General features: G+C 31.0%; 2 protein-coding genes across 2 annotated transcripts in view; both read left to right on the top strand.

The window, feature by feature from the left end:
* The first annotated feature begins 378 nt into the window (after positions 1–378).
* LOC123009907 lies at positions 379–15,018 on the top strand. Its single transcript, XM_044406476.1, has 5 exons — positions 379–532; positions 8,141–8,349; positions 8,452–8,587; positions 14,274–14,606; positions 14,655–15,018. Exons 1-5 carry the CDS (start codon positions 478–480, stop codon positions 14,747–14,749), a joined length of 828 nt encoding a protein of 275 aa, XP_044262411.1. The 5' UTR covers positions 379–477; the 3' UTR covers positions 14,750–15,018.
* Positions 15,019–15,484: 466 nt separating this feature from the next.
* Positions 15,485–21,814, top strand: part of LOC123010190 — a 14,799-nt gene continuing 8,469 nt past the window's right edge. The window contains exon 1 of the mRNA XM_044406889.1: positions 15,485–15,524. Coding sequence (XP_044262824.1) covers positions 15,485–15,524 — 40 coding nt within the window. The remainder of the gene's footprint in view (positions 15,525–21,814) is intronic.

Here is a 21,814-nt window from a genome sequence, read left to right as displayed (position 1 = left end):
ATACTAGTCTTTTTAAATGTTTTAAATGTTTAGCACTTTACTTAGTGAATTAAGAATAAAAAACTTCATAAATATTAATACTTATATGTAATTAAAAAAAACAATCTAAAAAAAATTGTTAAACAGAATATAAACGACACATTTTTTGATTCGTGTGCCAGACACATTCTTAAAACCTGCCAATTTTTCATCTTCTATTTAAAAACTCAAACGAAAAATGAAAAATAATTATTATTCATTTCTCGCACCTATAAAAATTTGCAATGAATTTTCCTAATGAAATGAACATAATTCCGACAGCATGTTGAGTAACGCTTGCGCACCCTGCAGCCGTCTGCAACCCTCGGGATGCTCCTTTATTTCTGATTCACGTTCTGTTCGAGTCGCAGTAAAAAGCTATCGTCTTGTCGCATCGCGAACTTTACACAGAAACCATTAAAAACGCATAAGTGACTGTGGGCAGTGATGTGAACAAAAATGTGCAAAATGACTCTTTATCAATGTCTCTTTCTTGTCTTCATTCTTCTCAAAGGTATGAAGAAATTATTTGACACAATTTTAATTCTAACCGGCTTTTTGTTATTGTGACAAAGTTAATTTTTGTATTAAGTATTTTAATGATAGAACAAATATTTAATTAATCTTTCTAATTTTTAATTAATGAGACGTTTAATCAGTTTATTATACGACTTGACAAGAGAAGAGTGTAAAGCTTCATTATTCAGAGCACCAAATTTGGGTTAATTAGTTCGAAAGCTTTTGTGATAGCTTTAAATAATTAAGTGTGTTTTTGAATTTTTATTAAAAAAATATTTTGTTTAATCTTTAATTAATGAAACGCGTAATCACTTTATATTACGACTTGTGACGAAAGTAATATAAAATTTTATGACAGTACTAAAATTAGGTTAATTATTATCATGAAATTTCCCTCTCTTTAAATATTTTATGACTAATTTTTTTCCGGTTTAGGCCACACACGGTGTCAAAAATTCCTAATAAACGCTTCATTAGCCCCAGGTCCAGTAATTATAATCCCCATTTTTAATAGCTCGATTATCATTCTTTCTTTTTGGTTCATTTCCTCCCAAAAATAATTTTTTTGCTAATTGGGTGCGAAAAGCCCATTTTTCCTAATATTTATCGACAAAATTGTCACCTGTCGGCGAAGTTAATAAGCGGAGTACTTCACAAAATCTCGTTTTCCAGCACTTGTGCACTTATTGTAGCAATTTTCGTCCCGAATAAAATCAATAAGAAAACGAGCCGAATGACGGCATTTCTCGCAGCTGCATTTTCGACGTGCTGTCTCACAAAGTACGCGAAAAGTCTCGGAGAGTTGCAGGTGTTAATGCAATTCTTCTCGTGTATTTCTGGACAAGGCTTGAAATAATTTATATGTTCCCAGATGTTCACACAAGACAAGGCTGCTGCTCCTCCTGCTTGCTCTAAAAATATTGGACGCACTTCGGTACATTAATTCTTTTCACGCCCTATAAATACACGCACTGGATTGAGCGTTTAATAAAAACGCTTTTCGGCCCAAATGGACTTTTCCGGAAAATATCGCTTTTGATTAAAAACAGTTTAACCGCAGAAAGTAAAAATTTTCCTTGCTTGAACAGTCTACGAAAAAGAAACTAGAATTTCTTCAAAACAATTATTTATGAATTCATTTATTTCTAATAAATGTTGATAGTTTTCAATTTTTTTAAGTTTTAAGGTGTATTTGTTTATCTTTCCAAGAAAGTTTATTTAAAATTGCTATGAGATCGAGAGATCAAATAAATATAGATTATTATAATTTTTGCGTTTTGTGATTATTTAGGAAATAGAGCAGATTTTTTTTTTGAAATTTGTTTTATCTAGATTATGTGGTTTTAATTACGGTCTTTATACGGCAGAGTCCAATCCTGAATACGTACAAAATTGATTACGAATACGAATTAGAAAACACAGTTTTCATGTTAAAAAATATTTGAAAAAGCATTTTTACCAGCGATTATAATTTAATTTTTATCTTGAATATTTATATCTATTTTAGATACAAGTTTTATAGTGATAAACCCAATCAGTATAAATAATTTATTTGTAGTGATACTATTACTACAAAATCTAATTTATATAAAGTAAAACTGTATACTAGTTAAATATTGCTAGATTCTACTGTAAAATACTAAGTAGATCCAGTTAGTACTAAAGTCAAGCTTTACAGTTCTACTAGTTTGAATAAAGTAGTTCATGATTTCAGATCACAGTTGTGCCTAGATATAGTATTCGTATGATATCAATCCCACCTGTCGGATTTATGTCACAGAATATTAGATCTCTTCTATACACAAATAAACACTCCTCTAAACATAAATAATACTAGGTTTTGCGAGGTGACCTATACAGTGTGTGTCATAATTAAGTGTACAAAAATTACAAAATCTTCTTTAAGTCAAAACAAAGCAATTAATTTAATACACTTTAGTAACAAAATACTTTCTCAAAAAGATACATAATGTTGCTGTAAATTTTGTGTATCTATATTATAGTAATATATTTTCAAAATAATTGAATACGAGTATTTCCAATTTATAGAAATGAACATGTTTTCAGTAGAGTCTGTATCTTTTTAAGCAAGCATTTTATTACTGTAATAGAATAACTGCTTTGTTTTAGCCTAAAGAAGCTTTCGTTAAATTTCTGACACCTATAATTATGACTCACACTGTATATATAGTAGGTACTAAATCCGGCTTATAGAGTCTATATTTTGTATAATACTTAAATATATGAAATGTATATCAGTATAGCATTACATTTAGTTCCAGCGTCAATAATATTAAATCTAAATTGCATAATTTTAAATTATGTGTGTATAGCATTTTTTATAGGGTTCTAACTGCTAAATTCATCTTGCATAGCATTAGCTAGTTTGTGTTTTTCTGGATTATTTATCTAATTTTTATTTGTATTATACTCTTATTAAATTAATATGAATGGTACTACGAGTAGGTCCAACCTTTGTGATAAAAAATTCTTTCAGCCAAGTCTGGAAAATTTTACTATTGCTACTTTATCACAGATTTTATTTTACACTGTACTTTTTGCGCTAAAATATTTTTTTGTTTTATTTGAAATGAAGTTCAAATTCAAACAAATTTAACGTTTAAACGAATTCATCTACATTTAATTAGAGAGCTTCCGATCTTTGTAAAACATACGAGTTGAGTTTGTTTGTTAGTTATGGTATTTTAATTACATATTTAGCGTTGGGTAGTATTTATTTCAATGTAGGTTTTATTTTCACAAGTTTGCAATTAATTACAAAACATTGCTTGGAATCAAACATTTCTCTTTTACAAAGCTTCCAGCAAACCTCACCATTCTATTTCTAGTGTGACTAATTATTATTGGCAAGTAAAGCGTAACTCGGCGTTGTTTTCCCAAACCCATTTACTCTTAGAAACAGCAAACCGAAGCAATGTTTTCTCGACTTGTCTTGACCACAACTGAACAAGTTATATTGAAAGAGCGTCAAATGCACCATTATTGCAAAGCTCTCAATTAATTACACTATAAAAACCGCGGATAAAATTAATTGACGTTTTATCGTCCGTCTTTACAGTTTGTTTTGACTGGCGTCTTACATAAATTCAAGTAAACAAAAGTCCGTAATCGCAAGATGCAAGCATATGTCGCACACCGCAAGGGGGCGGAATTATTTCTTAAGAGATTACAAGACGATTTTCTGTTTCGAGGAAATTCATACGATGATATTTTCTCAGCGAATGCACTGAAATGGCTGCACAGACTGCTTTTATTCGTAATAAACTGTAATGGCTGACCTTTCAGACAGAAGCGGCGATACTTTCAGAAGTTGATTTTCCATTGCCAACGCAGAATTACTCTTTGTGCCAGTTGAACGAGTTGCACAGTTTTTTACCGAAATAATCAAGACAAAAGGCGCTTTTTACCAAAGTTTCTGCTATACAAATTAATAGCTGAAAAAGGATAGTTCAGTCATTCTGGAATTATCTTATTTTCTTCGTCTCTCGCAAAAACTAGCAAAACGGAAGAGCAAAATCGTAAACACGGCGATCACAGCGAAAGAAAACTGCAAACTTAGACGCCAACTACTTTAAGTAGATTTTCAAACGGCGCTAACAGAGACAGAGGAATTGTTAAGCGAGCTTTGGCGAGAAAGCTTGCCCCGGAAAAATTTCATCTGATTGGGGTGTGAATTTTTAAGTTAGATCGAGGTAGGGTTTCTCGTAAACGAGCCAGTTTCCCAATCTTTTATGGTAACAATGGAATAATAAATTTATTAAGATGATCCGCAGTTATCACGGCTATAAACATTCCTGTAGTCTTCATAAATGTTTCTCTTAGGGTTTAGAGGAGGTCCTTTCCAGTTTCACGGACAATTAAGTGGCTGGAAGCTGTTGGGTTGAATAAATAAATAAGTTTTAAATAATTTACGAGAAAATTTTACTGGATGCTTTACTTTAAATTAATCTTGTTGACAAAGAAAAGATTATCAAGAGGTAAACCAGACAAAATGAAATATCTAATTACACGTAAGACAAAATGATTTACTGTCAATAAAAAACCTAAAGTAGAATTTTTGAAAGTTTGAGCCCTTATTACACAGTTACAGTTTGCTCCCTAACATAATAACAACTAGTGTATAACTCGATTATGTCGTCGCAATAACAAACTTTAATATATAAAATTAGGAAACCCAATAAAGGTTTAATGGCACAACAACTCGATAAAGTTTAGTGTTGTAAAGCGTGCCTTTACAGCTGGCCCAACTCCCATCTAGTGTCGATCGCACCTTGCCAAATTATCCATTTTAGAAATTTACTGTTTGAAATTTTTGGCGAAAATTGAATTAACTAATTTCCATGGCGTGTACGAAATTCGATTTTAGCAATATCTGAACGTAATATCAGACTAATTGCTTTCGATGTTGTGGAGACTTAGAGAAATTTATTACTTGCACCTTTATGAAAAGCGATCACAGATATGAGATCCGCGCTGTAACTTATAATTATAAGATAAAAAAATTTCTGGGGAGAAAGCGCCTCAACTTTGTCTACAAATCACGGGCGTAATTCGAGGAAGCGGAATTATGTCGTTGCGCTAAATAAGCCTTCTTGGCTTTAACGTACACTTGACCCCATCTTTATTCAATGAAACGGGAAGAGGGCTTGTATTGCCGCCATTATTAACCTTATTTCTTCCCAAATCGCGACCTAATAGGGTTTTGCTAAGGTTTATTGCTACTCACTTAACCTAGTTATTCCGATAACTGATTAAAGGGGAGATTAAACGCATTTTTGTAATAGTGAATGTAGAATATTTGATACAATTTGCCCTTTTTTATTTTATGTAATCCTAGCAATTTTTTTTAATTATCCTCCGGCCCTTGTAAACGTAACTAAATAAAAACTAATGTCTGCTCGAAACATACCTGCTTATTCTCATCTCTAATCGTAAATTGTAAACTTTACGAAAATCCGTGGTATTCTTACCACACGACAAGTAAAATAAATCTGCAAGCGGTTTTACACACCAGACGTAAATATTCCAAATAAACATGCTGATTTGTTAGCAAAATAAAGAACTGTGAGATTTATTGATTAAGGGAGTTGGGAGGTAAATGATCAGGAACGTAGAGTTTGTTTTCGACTGAGAGAAGTAAATTCTAATTTATTTAACATGTTGAAGTTATAATTCGTACAATAAACAGGAGTTGCCTAAACTGTTATTTCCAGATTGTCGATAAATAAATTAAGAGTTAAGCAAGAACGTTGCTCTGAAATACCCACCTGGTTTTTACAAATAACTTTTGTCAATATACAATGTGAAAATTAGACACAAAATTAAATAAAATAGTTATTTATGTATCAAGGCACTAAAGTCTTTTTATATGTTTTTTTTCATTATATGACTTTAGTATCGAGATGCATATAAAATTTATTTCATAACCGCAGAATTTGTGCAAAACTTTTTCTGGAGATTAGGTTACTAGCGCGACAGTTCAATTGACAGTTTATTTCAGTTGGTTCAGTGTTGTTAGATTAGTTCTCATTTCAATAGTATAGTCGTATATTTCAGGGAAATTGGCATAATGGGTGCTATGGAATTTCATATTTAAGTTCCTAGCCCTGCGCATGTCCCTGGTATAATAGCAGATGGAGTTTTTGTTTTTCTTACTTACCTACATGGTTTGTTGAATAGACATTTGCATACGTTTTTCATTGTTTTCGTTACTTGTTCGTTAGTCCATATTTTTTTTCAAATTATGATTAAAAATAATTCTCTTCAGAACTCGAGATTTAGACTACACGCTATGGTATGTCTGAAAACTTTAATCAATTTCTTTTTGTTGTTCCTGTTTTAGGTTAATGGAATCAAATATACCAATTTGAATAAAGCCAAATTATTTTCTCCAAAGCTAATAGTGCAGGTATATTTTTGGTGTTAAAATTACACCTACAAAGGGATGAAACATAGGAATTAAACTATTTATGGAAAAATCTTTCTCTGAAAACCTCTGAAAAAGAGTTCTTTAAAAATAAAATTTTAACTATCTTAACTTCACTTTTTTTAGTGACAAATTTAGTTTTTAATATGTAAAGCTTCTTTCATATTTGTAACGTAAATTGTGGACTGTATATTCTTTCTCAGTAAAAACACGATTTGTTAACAATAACAACTTTATTTGTCGGTTGCTACAAGACTTATTTAAGACTCTCTTAATACTAACTCGTTCCAACTGTGGGCCCTGATCGGGCCAAACAACCCCCTACCCACTTACACTAAAGGTGGGGGAGAATTCTTAACAATATTTAAAGTGCAGTTTATACAATTATGGCCTACTGTTATGTCGATTTCAATGAAATGGATTATACCATCTCGTCCATAAACTTTTCAACATTTAAAAATTTTTAAGCTTATCAGGTATTTTCTTTAAAACTTAGTTTACTAGATTGATAAATGATAATTGATAAATGAAGCTGATGCCTAATGTGACAAAGCGTCCGAAATCTGCGGAGGAGAGTGCTCAAAATATTCAGAGGAGAGTGCTGAAAAAAGTTTTTATCTGCAAATGTCACAAAAGTGACCATTTTTATGGCCAAATGTCACAAGTAAAAGTTTTACGTACAGCCATGGAGTAAAATTCTACTTTTGCGCCTAAGCCTGTTTACTTTGACATTATTGACATTTAATCATGTTGTTTATATTTTGCCTTTTTGGTGCTTTAGCAATTTCTGGAGAGGTACTACTAACTGCACTAGTTAAATAAATAAACACTTTCAAAAATTCCGACACTGACGCGTAATGTTTGTTTATAAGCACTTTTATTCTTAATAACATAATATACTAATATTTAGAATTTCAGACAAAATAAAGTATCTTTTTTATTTACGTATTTTTAAATTTCAAATGTGTAAAATTTTATTTTAAAACAAAACGACAAGAGAGCTTTACCAAATTGATAAAATTGCAAACGAATATAAACAAATTTGCATAAATAATAAAACATTACTTCGGTTTCTATTCGTTTGAAATTGGTTTGGTCTCAACCAGATCGTCGGTTTGACATTTGTCACAATTCGATTTCCGTTTTGTCTTTTGGTAAATTCAAAGTAGTTTTGTAAAAAATAATTTAGTTGAAAGTGCGTGTAATTTGTAATGTAAATTATTAACGAAACAAAGAATTTCAGCATTTTATTCAGTAAAACTCGTAATTCAATACTTCCGTTCCATCTCGTATCGACTCCATTCCCCATTTCTTAGAAAGATTTATTGAATGCTTGCCGGAATAAAGCCTCGCCGTTGGTAATGAATGAAAGTGTCGCTTCTGTATACTTTATTAGATCGATCGAAGCTTAGCTTAAGAGACGTGTCCACTAACAAGCCTTTTCAAGAGGAATCGTAACCCCGGAGGCATAAAATTGTTCCGTACTCATCACTGTGAGAGTTTTTACATCGTTACGAAACTCTCTCGAGAACACATAACAAAGCACTTGTAATGCTGCAAACAAACACTCTAACACTACTTATCTCGTGACCCCGTTCTTACTCTTCCTCGGCCATTGTAGCTGGTCATTTGCGCCCTAATCGGCCTCAATTTCAGACGTCTTCGCTCTCAAAGACGTCGTTTTGACTATCAGACCCGAAGTTGTCGAGAGAGGGAGTTTCGCCACCCTAATATGTTCCTACGATCTCGAAGGAGCCACTTTGTACTATGTCAAGTGGTACAGGGGCACCCACGAATTCTACAGGTACACCCCGAGCGAGAGACCCACCACCAAGCTATTCCCCTTTGGGGCAATCAACGTTGATGTAAGTACTTTTGCAAAGTTTTAAACTAAAAATATAATCGCTTTAACTAGTTGCTGAGAAAGTATTGTTTTTTACTTTATGCTAGAAAAGTTTCTTTTGCAGGTAAATCGTTCCAACGCTACTCAAGTCGTTCTTACAGATATAGACTTTAAACTTTCAGGAAATTTCAGCTGTGAAGTCACTACTGATGAAGAACCGGCGTCTACGGAAACTGCCGTTCAGTCCATGTTAGTCGTACGTAAGTAAAACTTAATGCTACAAAGAGTTCATTGCTGAATTATTAACTGAAACCGTATTTTTTCGTTTATTTTATTCCCTTGTGATGCTGTTTTGCAGTAGCAAATAAAAGTTGCGTCTGCAAAATCTCTAAAAATCCTTGAAGCCATTTAATTAGAACTCTGGAAAACAAATTTGTCCCATTTACGTAGCATTCCGATTGAATATACGTGATTATTTCAGCCTCCTTCGTTCCAATCATTCTGTTTATTTCAGGGAAGAAGTCTGTTAATTTATGCGGCGTTTTGTCTGTACATTAAACGAGTTGTTTAGTATTCAAACGACTCCTCCGTCGACTTACTGTCCTCAATTTAGATTGATATAAAGTGCATGTCGTTCCAAAAACACCACCATTCAAATCCTTCAAGCTCCAACTGTTTATTATTGTCATGTAACATGTAAAACTGTTTCCGGAAGAAAGAAACGAGAAAAATGTCGTCAAACTTCCGGTATTAAATCGGAAAAACCAATTGATGGATGATAATAAGGAGCAGTAGAAATGTTCGCACTTGGCAAGTCGTTAAATTTGTTTACTTTGGAGTGAGCAGACAGTTAAATTCTGACATATAATAATACATGTTCAAAAATAACAAGATAAAAAATTCAAGCAGCAAATACATTTGTAAATGCAACCATTTTTTTCCAACTATAAATATTGATTCTATTTTGATGTACTTGTTTTCTGTTGTTGAATTTTAACGATACTGTATGCACTCGGCTGAAAGATGATTTATTTGCAAACGTGAACTGTATAACTGGTGTAAAATATTAACTCTAATTAATTATTCTTGTCCACATTGCAATTTCAGGCATGTTTAAGTCATTAATAATGTTTTATTTGAATATGTTACAATAAATTCAAATCAGTTTAATGGACCTTAATGCAAGAATTTTGACCAAATTAGCATTTTAGTATATTTTCAAACAAAATCGCTAAATTTATAATCAAAGGCTGCTTTTGTGACTGCGAGTTTTAATTTTTATAAACCAATAACCAAACATCAAGTACGTTAAACTGAATGATTAAAAGTAGCACACAAACAGCGAATAGGCTTTTATGCAACACATAACTCTTTGTTGTTTCATCTGATGTTTAATTTTTACTATACTCAATTTGTAATTTTTGACTAGAGTCGTTTATTTTAAAATAGCAATCTTAATGACTCATCACAACTTAGAAAATATTTAATTTTATTTTTTTAGACAAACGATTTAAACAAAAAAAGTTATCAAACAGATAAAGACTTTTTCAGTCCAAAGCACTTATTATTGACTTCATAAAACAAGTGCTATTTATTAATTATTTTTTTTTCAGTTACTTTCAGACCTTTAAATGGTATAATTAAATATATAAATATAGGACTTTGATAGATACTAATATTCGCCTAAAATTATTTTCAACTATACCTACAGCGTGCCTCAAGTTACAATACAAACTTGGGTTTTTTTTAATGAAACACCATTTATTGGTCGATTTTGATTAGTTTTAAAAATAAGACGTTTTTTTTTAACAAAAACATGCACTTTTTAAAAAAGTATTATTTTTTTTACTACCGCAAAGAAGAAGGTACCTACAAGCTATAAGGTTGTAACATTTTTTTAGTGTGTTCCATTTGTTAAAAAATTAAGGCATTTGTTAAAAGTTCAATAACTTAAAAAATTTAAATTAAACACTTTAGTTATTGTTTTGGCATTTAAAAGATTATTAAATTGTCTTTTTAAAATTATTTACTTTTAGGTGTCAATAACTAAGAATATATTTAACGTTAAACATTTAAAAAAATAATTACTATTGCTTTAGTAGCCAAAAAGTGCACAGTTGCACAAGAGATAGAAGAAACATCACTTAATACATTTAATCACACTTGTGTTAAACTGAATCCATTATTCTTTATTTTTACAAGAAAATAATTCGAATTTCAGTATTTATAACGACTTTTACAATCTCTGGATAAATCAACGGATAAGTGATCCGTGGTAGAATTATTATGGTTGCCATAGTATCAACAATGCCCAGAAATTGATAGGCATTGTTGGTACAATTAATATTGAATGTTAAATATCTATTCATTGATCAATTCTAGACAATAAAAGTTTATTTTTTTAGATAGACAATTTATCAGTCTATAAGATGCAAAAATAAAAAATAGGGTGTTCTTTCTTTAAGTTATTTATTTAACTTTTAACAAACTTCTTAATTTATTAATCTTTGCAAATGCAAAACACTAAAAAATTGTTACATCTTTAAATTTTTCTAGATGTCTTAGTTTTTGTGTAATAAATTTTTAAAAAGTGCATGTTTTCGTCAAAAGAACATCTTATTTCTAAAACTAAGCGAAATCGATTAATAAAAGTTTAGCGTAAAAACATTGTTTTAAAAGTCTACATCCAAAAATGCCAAGAAACATACGGTGTTTCATTTAAAAAAAATACAAGTTTGTGTTTATCTATAAAAATTTTGAAGTTATAAGGGTTTAAAGTTTGCACTTTGACTGTATTTATTTCTGTTGGAAAAATAATTTTCCAAGTTTTTTTGTTATTGGCTATTAAAAGAGGAAACAAGCGGGCTGTATCCTAAATGGTAACTCTGTTCAATGTTATTTGTGGCTTTTATTGGCAAAATTTTTGTCCCTTTACAAAATAATTGTAAAAAAAACATATACAAGATCATCAATATCATTAGATAGATATAAAAAAATTTCAAATGTCAAAAAACAAAAGTCAAAATTTTTTGACAGATAGAATTTTTTAAACAATTTTTTTATGTTCCTGGTATCTTACCTTACTTGAAAATTTTCTCTGGGGCGTGAGTTCTGGCGCACCCTGTATATTGATAAATTTGCGATAATCTTTGCTTGTACCTAAATGAAAAATCGAATTTGCTTTGAACCAATAGTTTCGCGGAAATGAACGTTAGACATTGAAAACATAAATGTAAGAAGAGTGCAATTTCTATAAAGCAATAAAACTGCAAGGAAACTTAAAATAGAGGTCCAGAAACTGCAACAAAGCGAAATCGTCTTAGCTGCAAGAAACCACGATAGTAATTCGGCGAAATACAATTCAGTATCGACAGTTCATGCGGGAATTGTGATTATTTCTGCAAAGTTGTGCAATGTGCTAGGCGCTCCTGTCCCCGGAGTCTTGTTGCAGAGCAGCTCCGGTTATTTCATGCAACATGCATTCCGGCATTATTACGTAATCTAGAACAGAACAGAGAACACGTGTCGAATCTCAGTTAGGATACAAAGACTCACCAAATATTTAAACAGGACCACACTGTCCGAATTTAAATTTCTTTCAAAAAGCTGCTTTTATTAAATTTTTTAATTCACGCTTGCTCCAGATGTCACACCTATCGATAACCACTTAGACGCATCATTGCTCTATTTTGACAATCTCACGTGTCAGCTTACAAGATCGAGAGATAAAGTTTACCAAGTAATCAATCATCTTTTGTTAAGCGCTTCGGAAATTATCTAAACAATTACGATGAAAAAGTTGAAAAGAAATTTTTCACGTGTCTTGAAGCGATATGTGCAATTTTCTGCACCAGCAATCGGGTTCGGAGCGACTCTATTATAACTCTTTAATCGATGAAATTGTTTCCAAACTGGGTTTTTCACTTTGAAAATGATTATTACTAGGAGCAGACAGCGTGAACAAATGCGTGATTTGTCTGTATAGATGATTACAATAAAGATGTTAATTAAGATGAGTTAGTAGAGGGCTCATTTAGTTCACGTCAGTCTCACGCCTTTGCATTTCTAGATCATTGTTGGAGAATTATCTCATTACATGACGAAGGAACTGTAGACAACCAAAATGAAACCATACTGTACAAAGTAAAAGATATAAAGCGGTTGAAACGTACAAATTTCTATCATCATGAGTGACGACTTTTCAGGAAGAGAAGAAAGCCAGCACTTCCTGAAAATAAACTGTGATTATAAAATAGTATCAAATTTTAATCTTAAAAAAATTATAATTTATTCAATTTTTTAAAATGTACTATTAATCTGTAGCTCCTGTAAAAACTATGTAGGTACTATGTGTTATTCCGTATATTATATTGATTACAAGAACATCTAGAACGCATTTCACCATGTTTATTATTAGTTAACAACCCGAAACATGAAACCCTAATTAACAAACTTGCTTTTACATATTTTCTATTAGATGTATTCAATTTTCGTTTTTAATTGTAGCCTGAAGAAAACTAAAATCATTAAAACAATAATAACTTGCACAAGCCAGTAAAATATTCCGCTCAAATACTCATACACAAAATAATAGGAGTAATTAATAGAGACCGGATTTTAGGACTTTAAAAAATACAAAAAATGATCCTAAAAAAGACAGGAAAAACATAAAATAGAACATTATTAATAGAAAAATAGCTAATACAATCCTACAGAATAAATGTTTCTTAATTTAAAATATCTCAGATAATAACACACTCACTCGTATGTTTATATTATAAAAAATCAAATTTAGTATGTTCTAGTAATTTAGTATGTTCTTGCAAAAGTAAAAAAAAATATCATTGATTTTACGTCAAAACTTCAAAAGAATCATATTTTTTACTTAACCTGAAACAAACAATTAAAACTTCATTATTTTGACTGACCAGTGTTAAGAAAAGTCATTCATTTTTCTATAGACTTCATAATTAATTAATAGTTATTTATTCGACGAGTGTGAGTGTAAATCGGACGGTTTATTTGACCGAGTGGATTTTTAAACCACGAGTGTAACGAGGTTTACCATCCATGAGGTGGAGTAAAGCGTCCGATTTACTCTCAAACGAGTTGAATACAACATTTTATTCTTCGAATTAGACTCAACAAGGCTTAAACGTGCTTTAAATCTGTTAAAAATAATTTGACGTTTCGTATTGAGAAATGCCAAACAGTTGTCAAAACTTTCTTACACGGGAGAAAAACCATAAATTTTGACAGTGTCGAAGAATAAAAATGTTTAAAAAATTTTATCTGTCAAATAATTATGACATTTATTCGAAATTCGAAGTTTTTTTTCCATGTTCCTGGTATCTTATCTTACCTAAAATTTACCTCTGGGGCGCGAGTTCTGGCGCATCCTGTATAACAAAATATTACATTCTTATTTCTATAGTTTGTGACTTTTCTTTGGCCACACTGACAACTAAATTGTAATTTTGCATTTAAAATAAATTTTAACTAAATATTTAAAAGAACTTGACAATTTTGTTTTTTGTCTAGAGCACGGAAGTATTACTTTTGTAGCTAACAACAAAAACAAGAAAAAGAACAAGAAAAGAAGAAGAAAATCAAAATAGTATTCTTGACTTACTTAAAGCGGAGAAGGAAAAAATATAAAGTGACAGAAAAGACAGAAAAGCGACAACAAAGTGACAAAATAAAGTTAAAAAAAATTAAACAAATTATTTGTGTTTAAAAAATTTGAAAAAATTTGGTTTGAGGACAAAAAAAATTATATTTGTTTTTCGCACAAATACCAGCGTTTTAGGACTTCAGGACGCAAAAAATTTTATGTTCAAATTATACTTCATCTGAAACATTTAAAATTTTGGTCTTGAAGAGATTCAAAAAAACATTTTACCTAAAATCTGATCTATAACAATTAATTTAATTTTTTGTCCGCAGAACTGCCCGAATTTTTCCCGACAATAAGCGTGGGTCGGGACCCTTTGGACTACGGTGACGTCCTCCGTGCAAACTGCACCTCTCCCCCTGCACGTCCCGCCGCCAAACTCAAGTTTCTCCTAAACGACTTGTTGGTGGCTTCCACGCCGCCGTTGTCGCCTCGCCGCTCCCAGGAGGTGCAATGGAGTGACCTCAGTCTTGAGTTGCCCCTCCACGAGTACCACTTTAGTCGGGGTAAACTAATCCTGCGGTGTGTGGCACAAGTGGCAGGAATTTACCACGAAGAAGCCGTCCTCGAGCTGCCCAGTGTCCGGGACCCAGTTCCTGCGAAAGGTGGGTTTTGCAGGAATTGTTTCAGTGGGGTTCATGTTTGGTTTTCAGTGAGTGCAGACGATTCGGCCAGTTTTGCTCCCTGTGAAATAGTCCTGCAGATATTTTTTATTTTACTTCTTCGAATTGCTGGTGTCATGAACTAGAAATTTCATTCGGGCTGGAAGTGCCTTGTTACTTTTAAATTTATTCAAATTTTTTGTTAGTTCCTCACTGATGGTGACATGACATCGGCGGTTACATAGATTTTATGTACTTTTATACGTTATTAGAGTAGCAAAATGAAAATTTTCACGAATCCGGATTTTTTTGACAATCACACGTTTTGTGAAAATTTTTGCTCACTATCACTGTTCTTCTGTTGGCAATTAAAGAATTGTTATCTGTGATAATACTAATAAAGTCGTTATGTTTACTCACCCTTGTGTTATTTCTATCCCTATCGTTCCGATTTTATCACAGCTTTATTTTTAGATAGCTACAAAAACAGACAAATGTGTTTTCACAATATCAATGTTTATAGGTTCCACTCATCCTCGTCGTACAGGAAATGAAAGTTGGTTATCTTTTGGTTCTTTTTTACTGTCCATTAGAAATCTTTCAAGCTGAAAGAGTTTGTTTGAAAATTTCAGCTGAAATCGTGTTACGACAGCTATTATTCTTTTCAGACCACAATTAACGTTATTACCATTCAATGAAACAAACGAAATCGTACAATTCCGACTTTCTTTGTCTCATTTTAACAATAGTTCGTATCAGCTTTATCAGCAAGAAAGCGAAAGTTTCTTTACTGAAAGACGAAACTAACTAATAAGATAAGTTTCGAACTTAGTTAGTAGGTAGTTAAATACCTCTAAATATGATAAACAAGCGTTAACAAAATGGCTACGAAGTTACCAAATAAAGCCATCGAAAGCTCAGGTAAGTCAAATCTTAAGTCAATTATTCCTGCGAGAAACATTTAATTTAATGTTGCTCCTAAATCTCAAATGTACTCGTAGGTGAGAATTGATGTAATGTTGAAAACAACAATACTACGAGTTGAATTTCCATCAAACTAAATATACAGAGCGCTTAAAAAGTGGGCCTAACTATCAGTGGTAACATATTGAAAACGATAAGCAGATTACAAAAAAAATGTTTTTGAGGTCATATTTTAAAAATCTGAAACTACAAACTTGTTTTGTTAATTTTTTTAATTCACATTATTCTCTCAAGTTTTTAAATTTTACTTAGTATGGAACCAAACGTTTTTAACGTTAAATTACTAAACTAATTGCTAATTGAAAAAAAAAACAAATTTTTATCAGGAATAAATTTTTTCAAAATTTTCTTTGATTTTTGAGTTCTGCATTTTTTTTTTTTTAATAACAACCCATTATAAAACTTTTTTTTTTCAAAAACTATGATCTAAGAATTACAACTGTACATTTTATTCTTTTTTTTTAGAAAATAATTTGACAAAATAAAATCGCGTAATTCAAACAAAAAACAAAATTTCATTTTCAAAATAGGATTACACGTTTGATAGTACTTAATTTTACTTTCTGGAGTTAAATGTTTTAAAAAAAACCCTTGCTTCCGTACTTTTTATTCACCCTGTAAGTATATGATGGATAATTTTTTTGCATCGACTTTTAAAATTTAGCAGTATTTGTTTTTTCAATTAATTATTTAGAAATTTTTTTTATTTGCAGACATTACATAACACATAACTATGTTTTAATTTTTATTTAACAATGCTTATTCGTTACGAAACTGTTGCTGATGATTCAAGAATGTTTAACTTTAACTATTGTTCAATTGCAATGTCATTGGATAACGTCGCCACATCTGATTTTTTTGTTTTGACATAATTTTTTAATTATTTTTATTTTTATATGTAAGCATTTTTCTACCTCTTTTTATTGATTTGGTGTTCCACTTTTTGACAGTCTGTTATAAATGGTTTTAAATTCGTCATCACAAATTGTTAGAAATTTTAATAAATATATGCAACTTATAACTGAAGACGAAATATTCTCAACTGAAACATTTTATTTTGTTTTTTTTTTGTCTCTTTATACCTGACACAATTTAGCATAACCAACGCAATTTTCACATTTTACAATGATTTTATCTCTTTGAAACATTATTGCTTATTTTAATTGAAACATTTTTGTTTATACAGCGTGCGCCAGAACTCGCGCCCCAGAGAAAAATGCCATATAAGGTAAGATACCAGGAACATGGAAAAAATGTTAAAAAAAATTATATATAAAATTTCCAAGTTATGAGAGTTTAAATTTTGCACTTTGAATCTATTTATTTCTGTTGAAAAAATAATTTCCCAAGTTTTTTTGCTACAGCCTATTAGGAGAGGAAACAAGGAAGCTGTATCCTAAATTGTAACTTTGTTTAATATTATTTGTGGCTTTTATTGGCAAAATTTTTGTAGCTTTACTAAATAATTGTAAAAAAGACATGAACTTCAGTATCATTAAATATACATAATCCCGCTTCATAAGCTGCTTTTGCCAATATGATATATTTTGTTCTTTAATTAATATTATTTTTTATCTAATAAAAAATTATTAATAATTTATTAGTAACAAAACATTTAAACTAATTTCTTTTGATGTTTCGTTAATCCATACCTTTTTAATTTACTTTACACTATTGGAGCTTATAACTAATTAAACATTTAAAACAACACATACATTTTGATTTATTATTTTATACCGTAATTTATTAAGTTTAAAAATATAAATAGTAATTAAACAATAAAAAATTGTTAATAGAGAAAAAATGGTATATAGTGAGTTTCTGCGTTTAAAACTACTGCAAAGTGCCACAAATCCCATTTTTCGTCCTTTAGAAAATTTTCAAAATTATATTCGTCCACAATCCTCGCCAACAAATTAAAAAGTTCACCATAAAACAGATTAAAGCCATTAATCCCAGTGTGGCGATCGTATCGAGCGTTGCAAACTCAATCTGCGAATATTGGAGGGCGATATGGGCACGAAGACGGCTGACCCTTGAGACTCCTATCACTAGACCAAATCAAAAAGACCGGATTGCACCGGGAATAGCGCAACAGTGAATTCGTTCGAGGTAGAAAGAAGTCTCTTGCGGCCTAGGGATCTTTATGTTAACCGAGTTTTTATCGTGTCATCACCTCTCATTCCGGGTTTAGAACGCCATCTGATCCGCGATTATTGGATAATACGGTGCTAAGCCGGATTAACTGGACGGAATTTTTCAGTTTAGAGTTTCACCAGAGTTTCAAATATTTAAAAAATCAATCTATTTAAAAATCTTCTCTAATTACTTGAATTTTTACTGAAGAAGTGGTTGTCGAATGGTCCCCTGTGTTCTGACCCTTTTTTGGATTAATCGGCGCCAACAATATTTCAAAAACAGGGAGCATTAAATAAAATAATTAGATTACAGCAAACCCACCCTTCTGTCATGAAACAGAACACTCCCTAATTAAGCGGAGTGATAACAGCAATTATAATATAAAATGTGTCGGGGGATGCTATTAGGAGTCGCAGTCACATCAGGGCGTGGTTCAACACACGTGACACGAACTGAAACTGAAAACTTTTAATGAAAAGTGGAATTGTTTTAGTTTGATTCTTGTAATATTTCAGGTGGTTTTTAATTATAAATTATTGTGCTTGGGTTTCAATTAAGACAAAATAATGGCTCCATTGTGGATTCTGAGGCGAAATTATTATATACATATGCAAATAATAATTAAGGTAAAACGTAGTTCGTAGTTGAAAACAACAATTTTCTTTTATGATCGTTGTGTTATCACTAATTATTTTAATTGACTAGTTTAAAATTTATTATTACCGCATTATTTCATTAAAATTAGTATTAATTTTACATAAAAACTATTTGTTATATTAATTTAAAAGTAACACCTCAAAAACAAAAAATTATAATCTACTTAAATAGACAAAATAGTAAAATATAGATCTACTTGAAGTGTTTCAGTTTTTTATTTGATGACAATTTATTATCGATCGTTTTGATTATAAAAATAATTACTTTGCTAATGTAAGCTAACGCACAAGTAACAATTTATTTAAAAAAATATTTGTTGATCAATTCCTAGAAAAAATTATGTTTGAAATAACACAATAACACAACAAAGCCTGATTTTCGACCGGTTTTGTTGTTTTTTCCTAGTAATAAATACTTGAAAACCTCTTTTATTTCTTCTTTATATTTCTTGTCCAAATAGCAATCGATTTTCTGCGATCAGTTCTGTATTTTGTGTGTGCCATTAGGTGGACATAAGACAACGTCTTTGTTTTTGCCCCATGTCCTGCCTCCAACACTAATCTCGTAGTATCCAGGCCTACCCTTTAATACATGTTGTTCACTTTTTGTCTCATTTTTTGTTTAAAAGGCATCGATTTTCTAATAAACACAAGTTCCATTTTTATAAACATGCCAACAATTTGCTATCTCATTTAATAACAATAAAACCTTCGCTCCTGGATATGGAGACAAATTGCCTTGTCTGGAATAAAACGTTTTTGCCATTCCAATAAAGTTCCCTCTTTAAATAAATAAATTCGGCTCCAATTAAATGTGGATCTTTAGTGCAAGCTGGTGATAGAAGCATCGTGTTTAAAACGCTGTAAATTTTTAACGATGTAAATTTTGCTTCGTCGCTGTTTTTAATATGTTGACGTGTTAAGTTTTACTACGCTATAAATAATCACGATTGGCCGGATTAAACAAACATTCTAATTTCAGTGATTTGTGTTCATTATTACTAAAGAGCTTTCATTTTTACTAATTTTCTTTAAAACAGAAAAATTGAAATTAAAATTTTGTCATAACTGAAAACCTCGTAAAGAAAATTTAACTGGACAATTATTGTAACACTAAATGAGTAATGTTCAACTGCCGAACATCATCTAACTGCAACTCAGTGGTGTGCTCATAAATTCAAATAAAATTACAACCCCATCTTCCAATATTACAATAACTTATAGTGTATTCTCAACGGAGTAACTTGTACCACATTTGGCTAATGCAGAATGTTGTGTAATGAAAGCGTATCAAATTAAGAGGAACTGTTGCAAGCATTATTGATTTTCCTCATTGTTCTAACTCTCAATCAAACAACTTCACTATTTTCGTTAAATAAATTTGTATTTTGTGTGCAACAAAGGTTGTTTTAATTAACATTACAACAGATTGGATATAGATTTTCACGAGCTTTTGTACGTTCTAAATAACCTTCTTCCTCTTCATTTTAAAAGCGTTTAATGTTCCGAGATGGAAAGTACAATAAAGTGATGCCTAAACAATTTCCTGTGTTAAGCGATGTTAATTAATAAACGCCGAGTATCTATGTATCTTTTATATGAATTAAGAAATAGGATATTTAGAATCAATTCGTAATCAAGCATACTTAAAGCTTGTTTTGTTATAATCCAGAGATTAATTTAAAATTGATGAGATTCACAGCAGGAAGAGACCCGTACGTGGAGTAAATTACTGTTGAGCCATACCAAAATAAATGTTACAATCTTGAGGTGTTAAGTGGTAAACTATGATATTCTGAGGATAAATGTTTTAATGATTAATCTAAAAAACAATGTTGTGATAGTTCTGCTTTAGATTTTTCGAGATAGATGACGTATAAAAACGCCCAACTATTGTTTCTTTTTATCCCCAAACAAATCTCTTTTATGTAACTGCTGAATATTTTGCGATCGAGTGAAACGTTGAATTTTTCATGTGGATGATGTAACGAAGTTGCGCAACATACGCGTTATTAACAATAACCGAGCCGAATTAATCGTCGGTGATCAATTGCATTTAACAACGTAAACTACATGACATTACATTATGTAAATCAGGTGCCATATTGGTTTATTACAATCTGATATTTATCCGGAGTGGATTTGATGCCGTTTATGCTTCAGTTCACCGTTTCAGGCTTCAATCAGAAATGTCGGGACGACCAATAAAAGCATTTAGCATATTATTTGCATCGCAAATATTACAAACTTCACTTCGCGGAAAATTTTGTTTTCGCAGAAAGGAAAACGCATATTGTGCACGAATGAAAAATGAAAAATATTTTGAGACAAAGCAAAAATACCAGACGGTAAAAATACACGTTATTTAAATTGAGGACTAAAAATAAGTATTGATATAAAATATAGATGTGTTTTTCTTCTTCAATTTAACATATTGCTACCTACAATGTTAAATTTTTTTAAACAATGTAGGTGCGTAATAAAAAATGTTATAGTTTTTAAACTGCTGTAAAATTGTTTTAAAAAAAAACTCACCCGGCGCATCCACTATTTTTACACTCGCTTCAATTTGTGAAAAAGTAAAATTATTCTCTTTAAAAAAAGTTAACACAAAATTACACTATGTTGTTAACATAACAATTCAGGTATGATAAAACACATCCAAAATTATTAAATAACTGAACTTACCTACTTACTTGACTTGCATAGTACTCGTATAGGGTTAAATATAAACTCTAAAGTTTAAGCAATCAAAAAAGAACTAAACTAAACCATCATATACAGGGTGCGCCAGAACTCGCGTCCCAGAGAAAAATGCCATATAAGGTAAGATACCAGGAACATGGAAAAAAATTCCCAAAATAAAATAGCTTCTCTTTTCAGTAGGTTTGAACCGGATTTTATTTTGATATGTTGGCTTAATCCAGCTTGTAAAACTTGTAAAAATTATCTATAAAAATTTCGAAGTTATAAGGGTTTAAAGTTTGCACTTTGACTCTATTTATTTCTGTTGGAAAAAATAATTTTCCAAGTTTTTTTGCTATAGGCTATTAAAAGAGGAAACAAGGAAGCTAAATTGTAACTCTGTTTAATGCTATTTGTGGCTTTTACTGGCAAAACTTTTGTGCCTTTACTAAATAATTGTAAAAAAACATATATGTACAAGATCATCAGTATCATTAAATAGATATAAAAAATGTCAAATGTCAAAAAATAAATGTCAAATTTTTTGACAGATAGAATTTTTTAAACATTTTTTTCATCTTCCTGGTATCTTACCTTACTTGAAAATTTTCTTTGGGACACGAGTTCTGGCGCACCCTGTATACAGAGTAAAAATAAAGTATAGAACCAAACGTTTTTTTTTTAAATCATTTGCCTCCAGAAAATAATAGTAAAGTAATATAAAAAATGTGGTTGTATTTTGAGAAC

This window comes from Tribolium madens, unplaced genomic scaffold (assembly GCF_015345945.1).
Source record: "Tribolium madens isolate multiple individuals breed KSU strain unplaced genomic scaffold, Tmad_KSU_1.1 Scaffold_7;HRSCAF=85;Tcas5.2_LG10, whole genome shotgun sequence".
NCBI lineage: Eukaryota > Metazoa > Arthropoda > Insecta > Coleoptera > Tenebrionidae > Tribolium > Tribolium madens.
The sequence above is the reverse complement of the archived record's forward strand: the minus strand, read 5'-3'. Positions and strand labels throughout refer to the sequence as shown.

Excerpts from the sequence above, each read along its gene's own strand:
- LOC123009907 (XM_044406476.1), top strand. The coding sequence starts at position 478 with ATGTGCAAAATGACTCTTTATCAATGTCTCTTTCTTGTCTTCATTCTT. Across the intron at positions 8,350-8,451 it reads TTGGGGCAATCAACGTTGAT|GTAAATCGTTCCAACGCTAC; the intron begins GTAAGTACTTTT and ends TTTCTTTTGCAG. Across the intron at positions 8,588-14,273 it reads TCAGTCCATGTTAGTCGTAC|AACTGCCCGAATTTTTCCCG; the intron begins GTAAGTAAAACT and ends TTTTGTCCGCAG.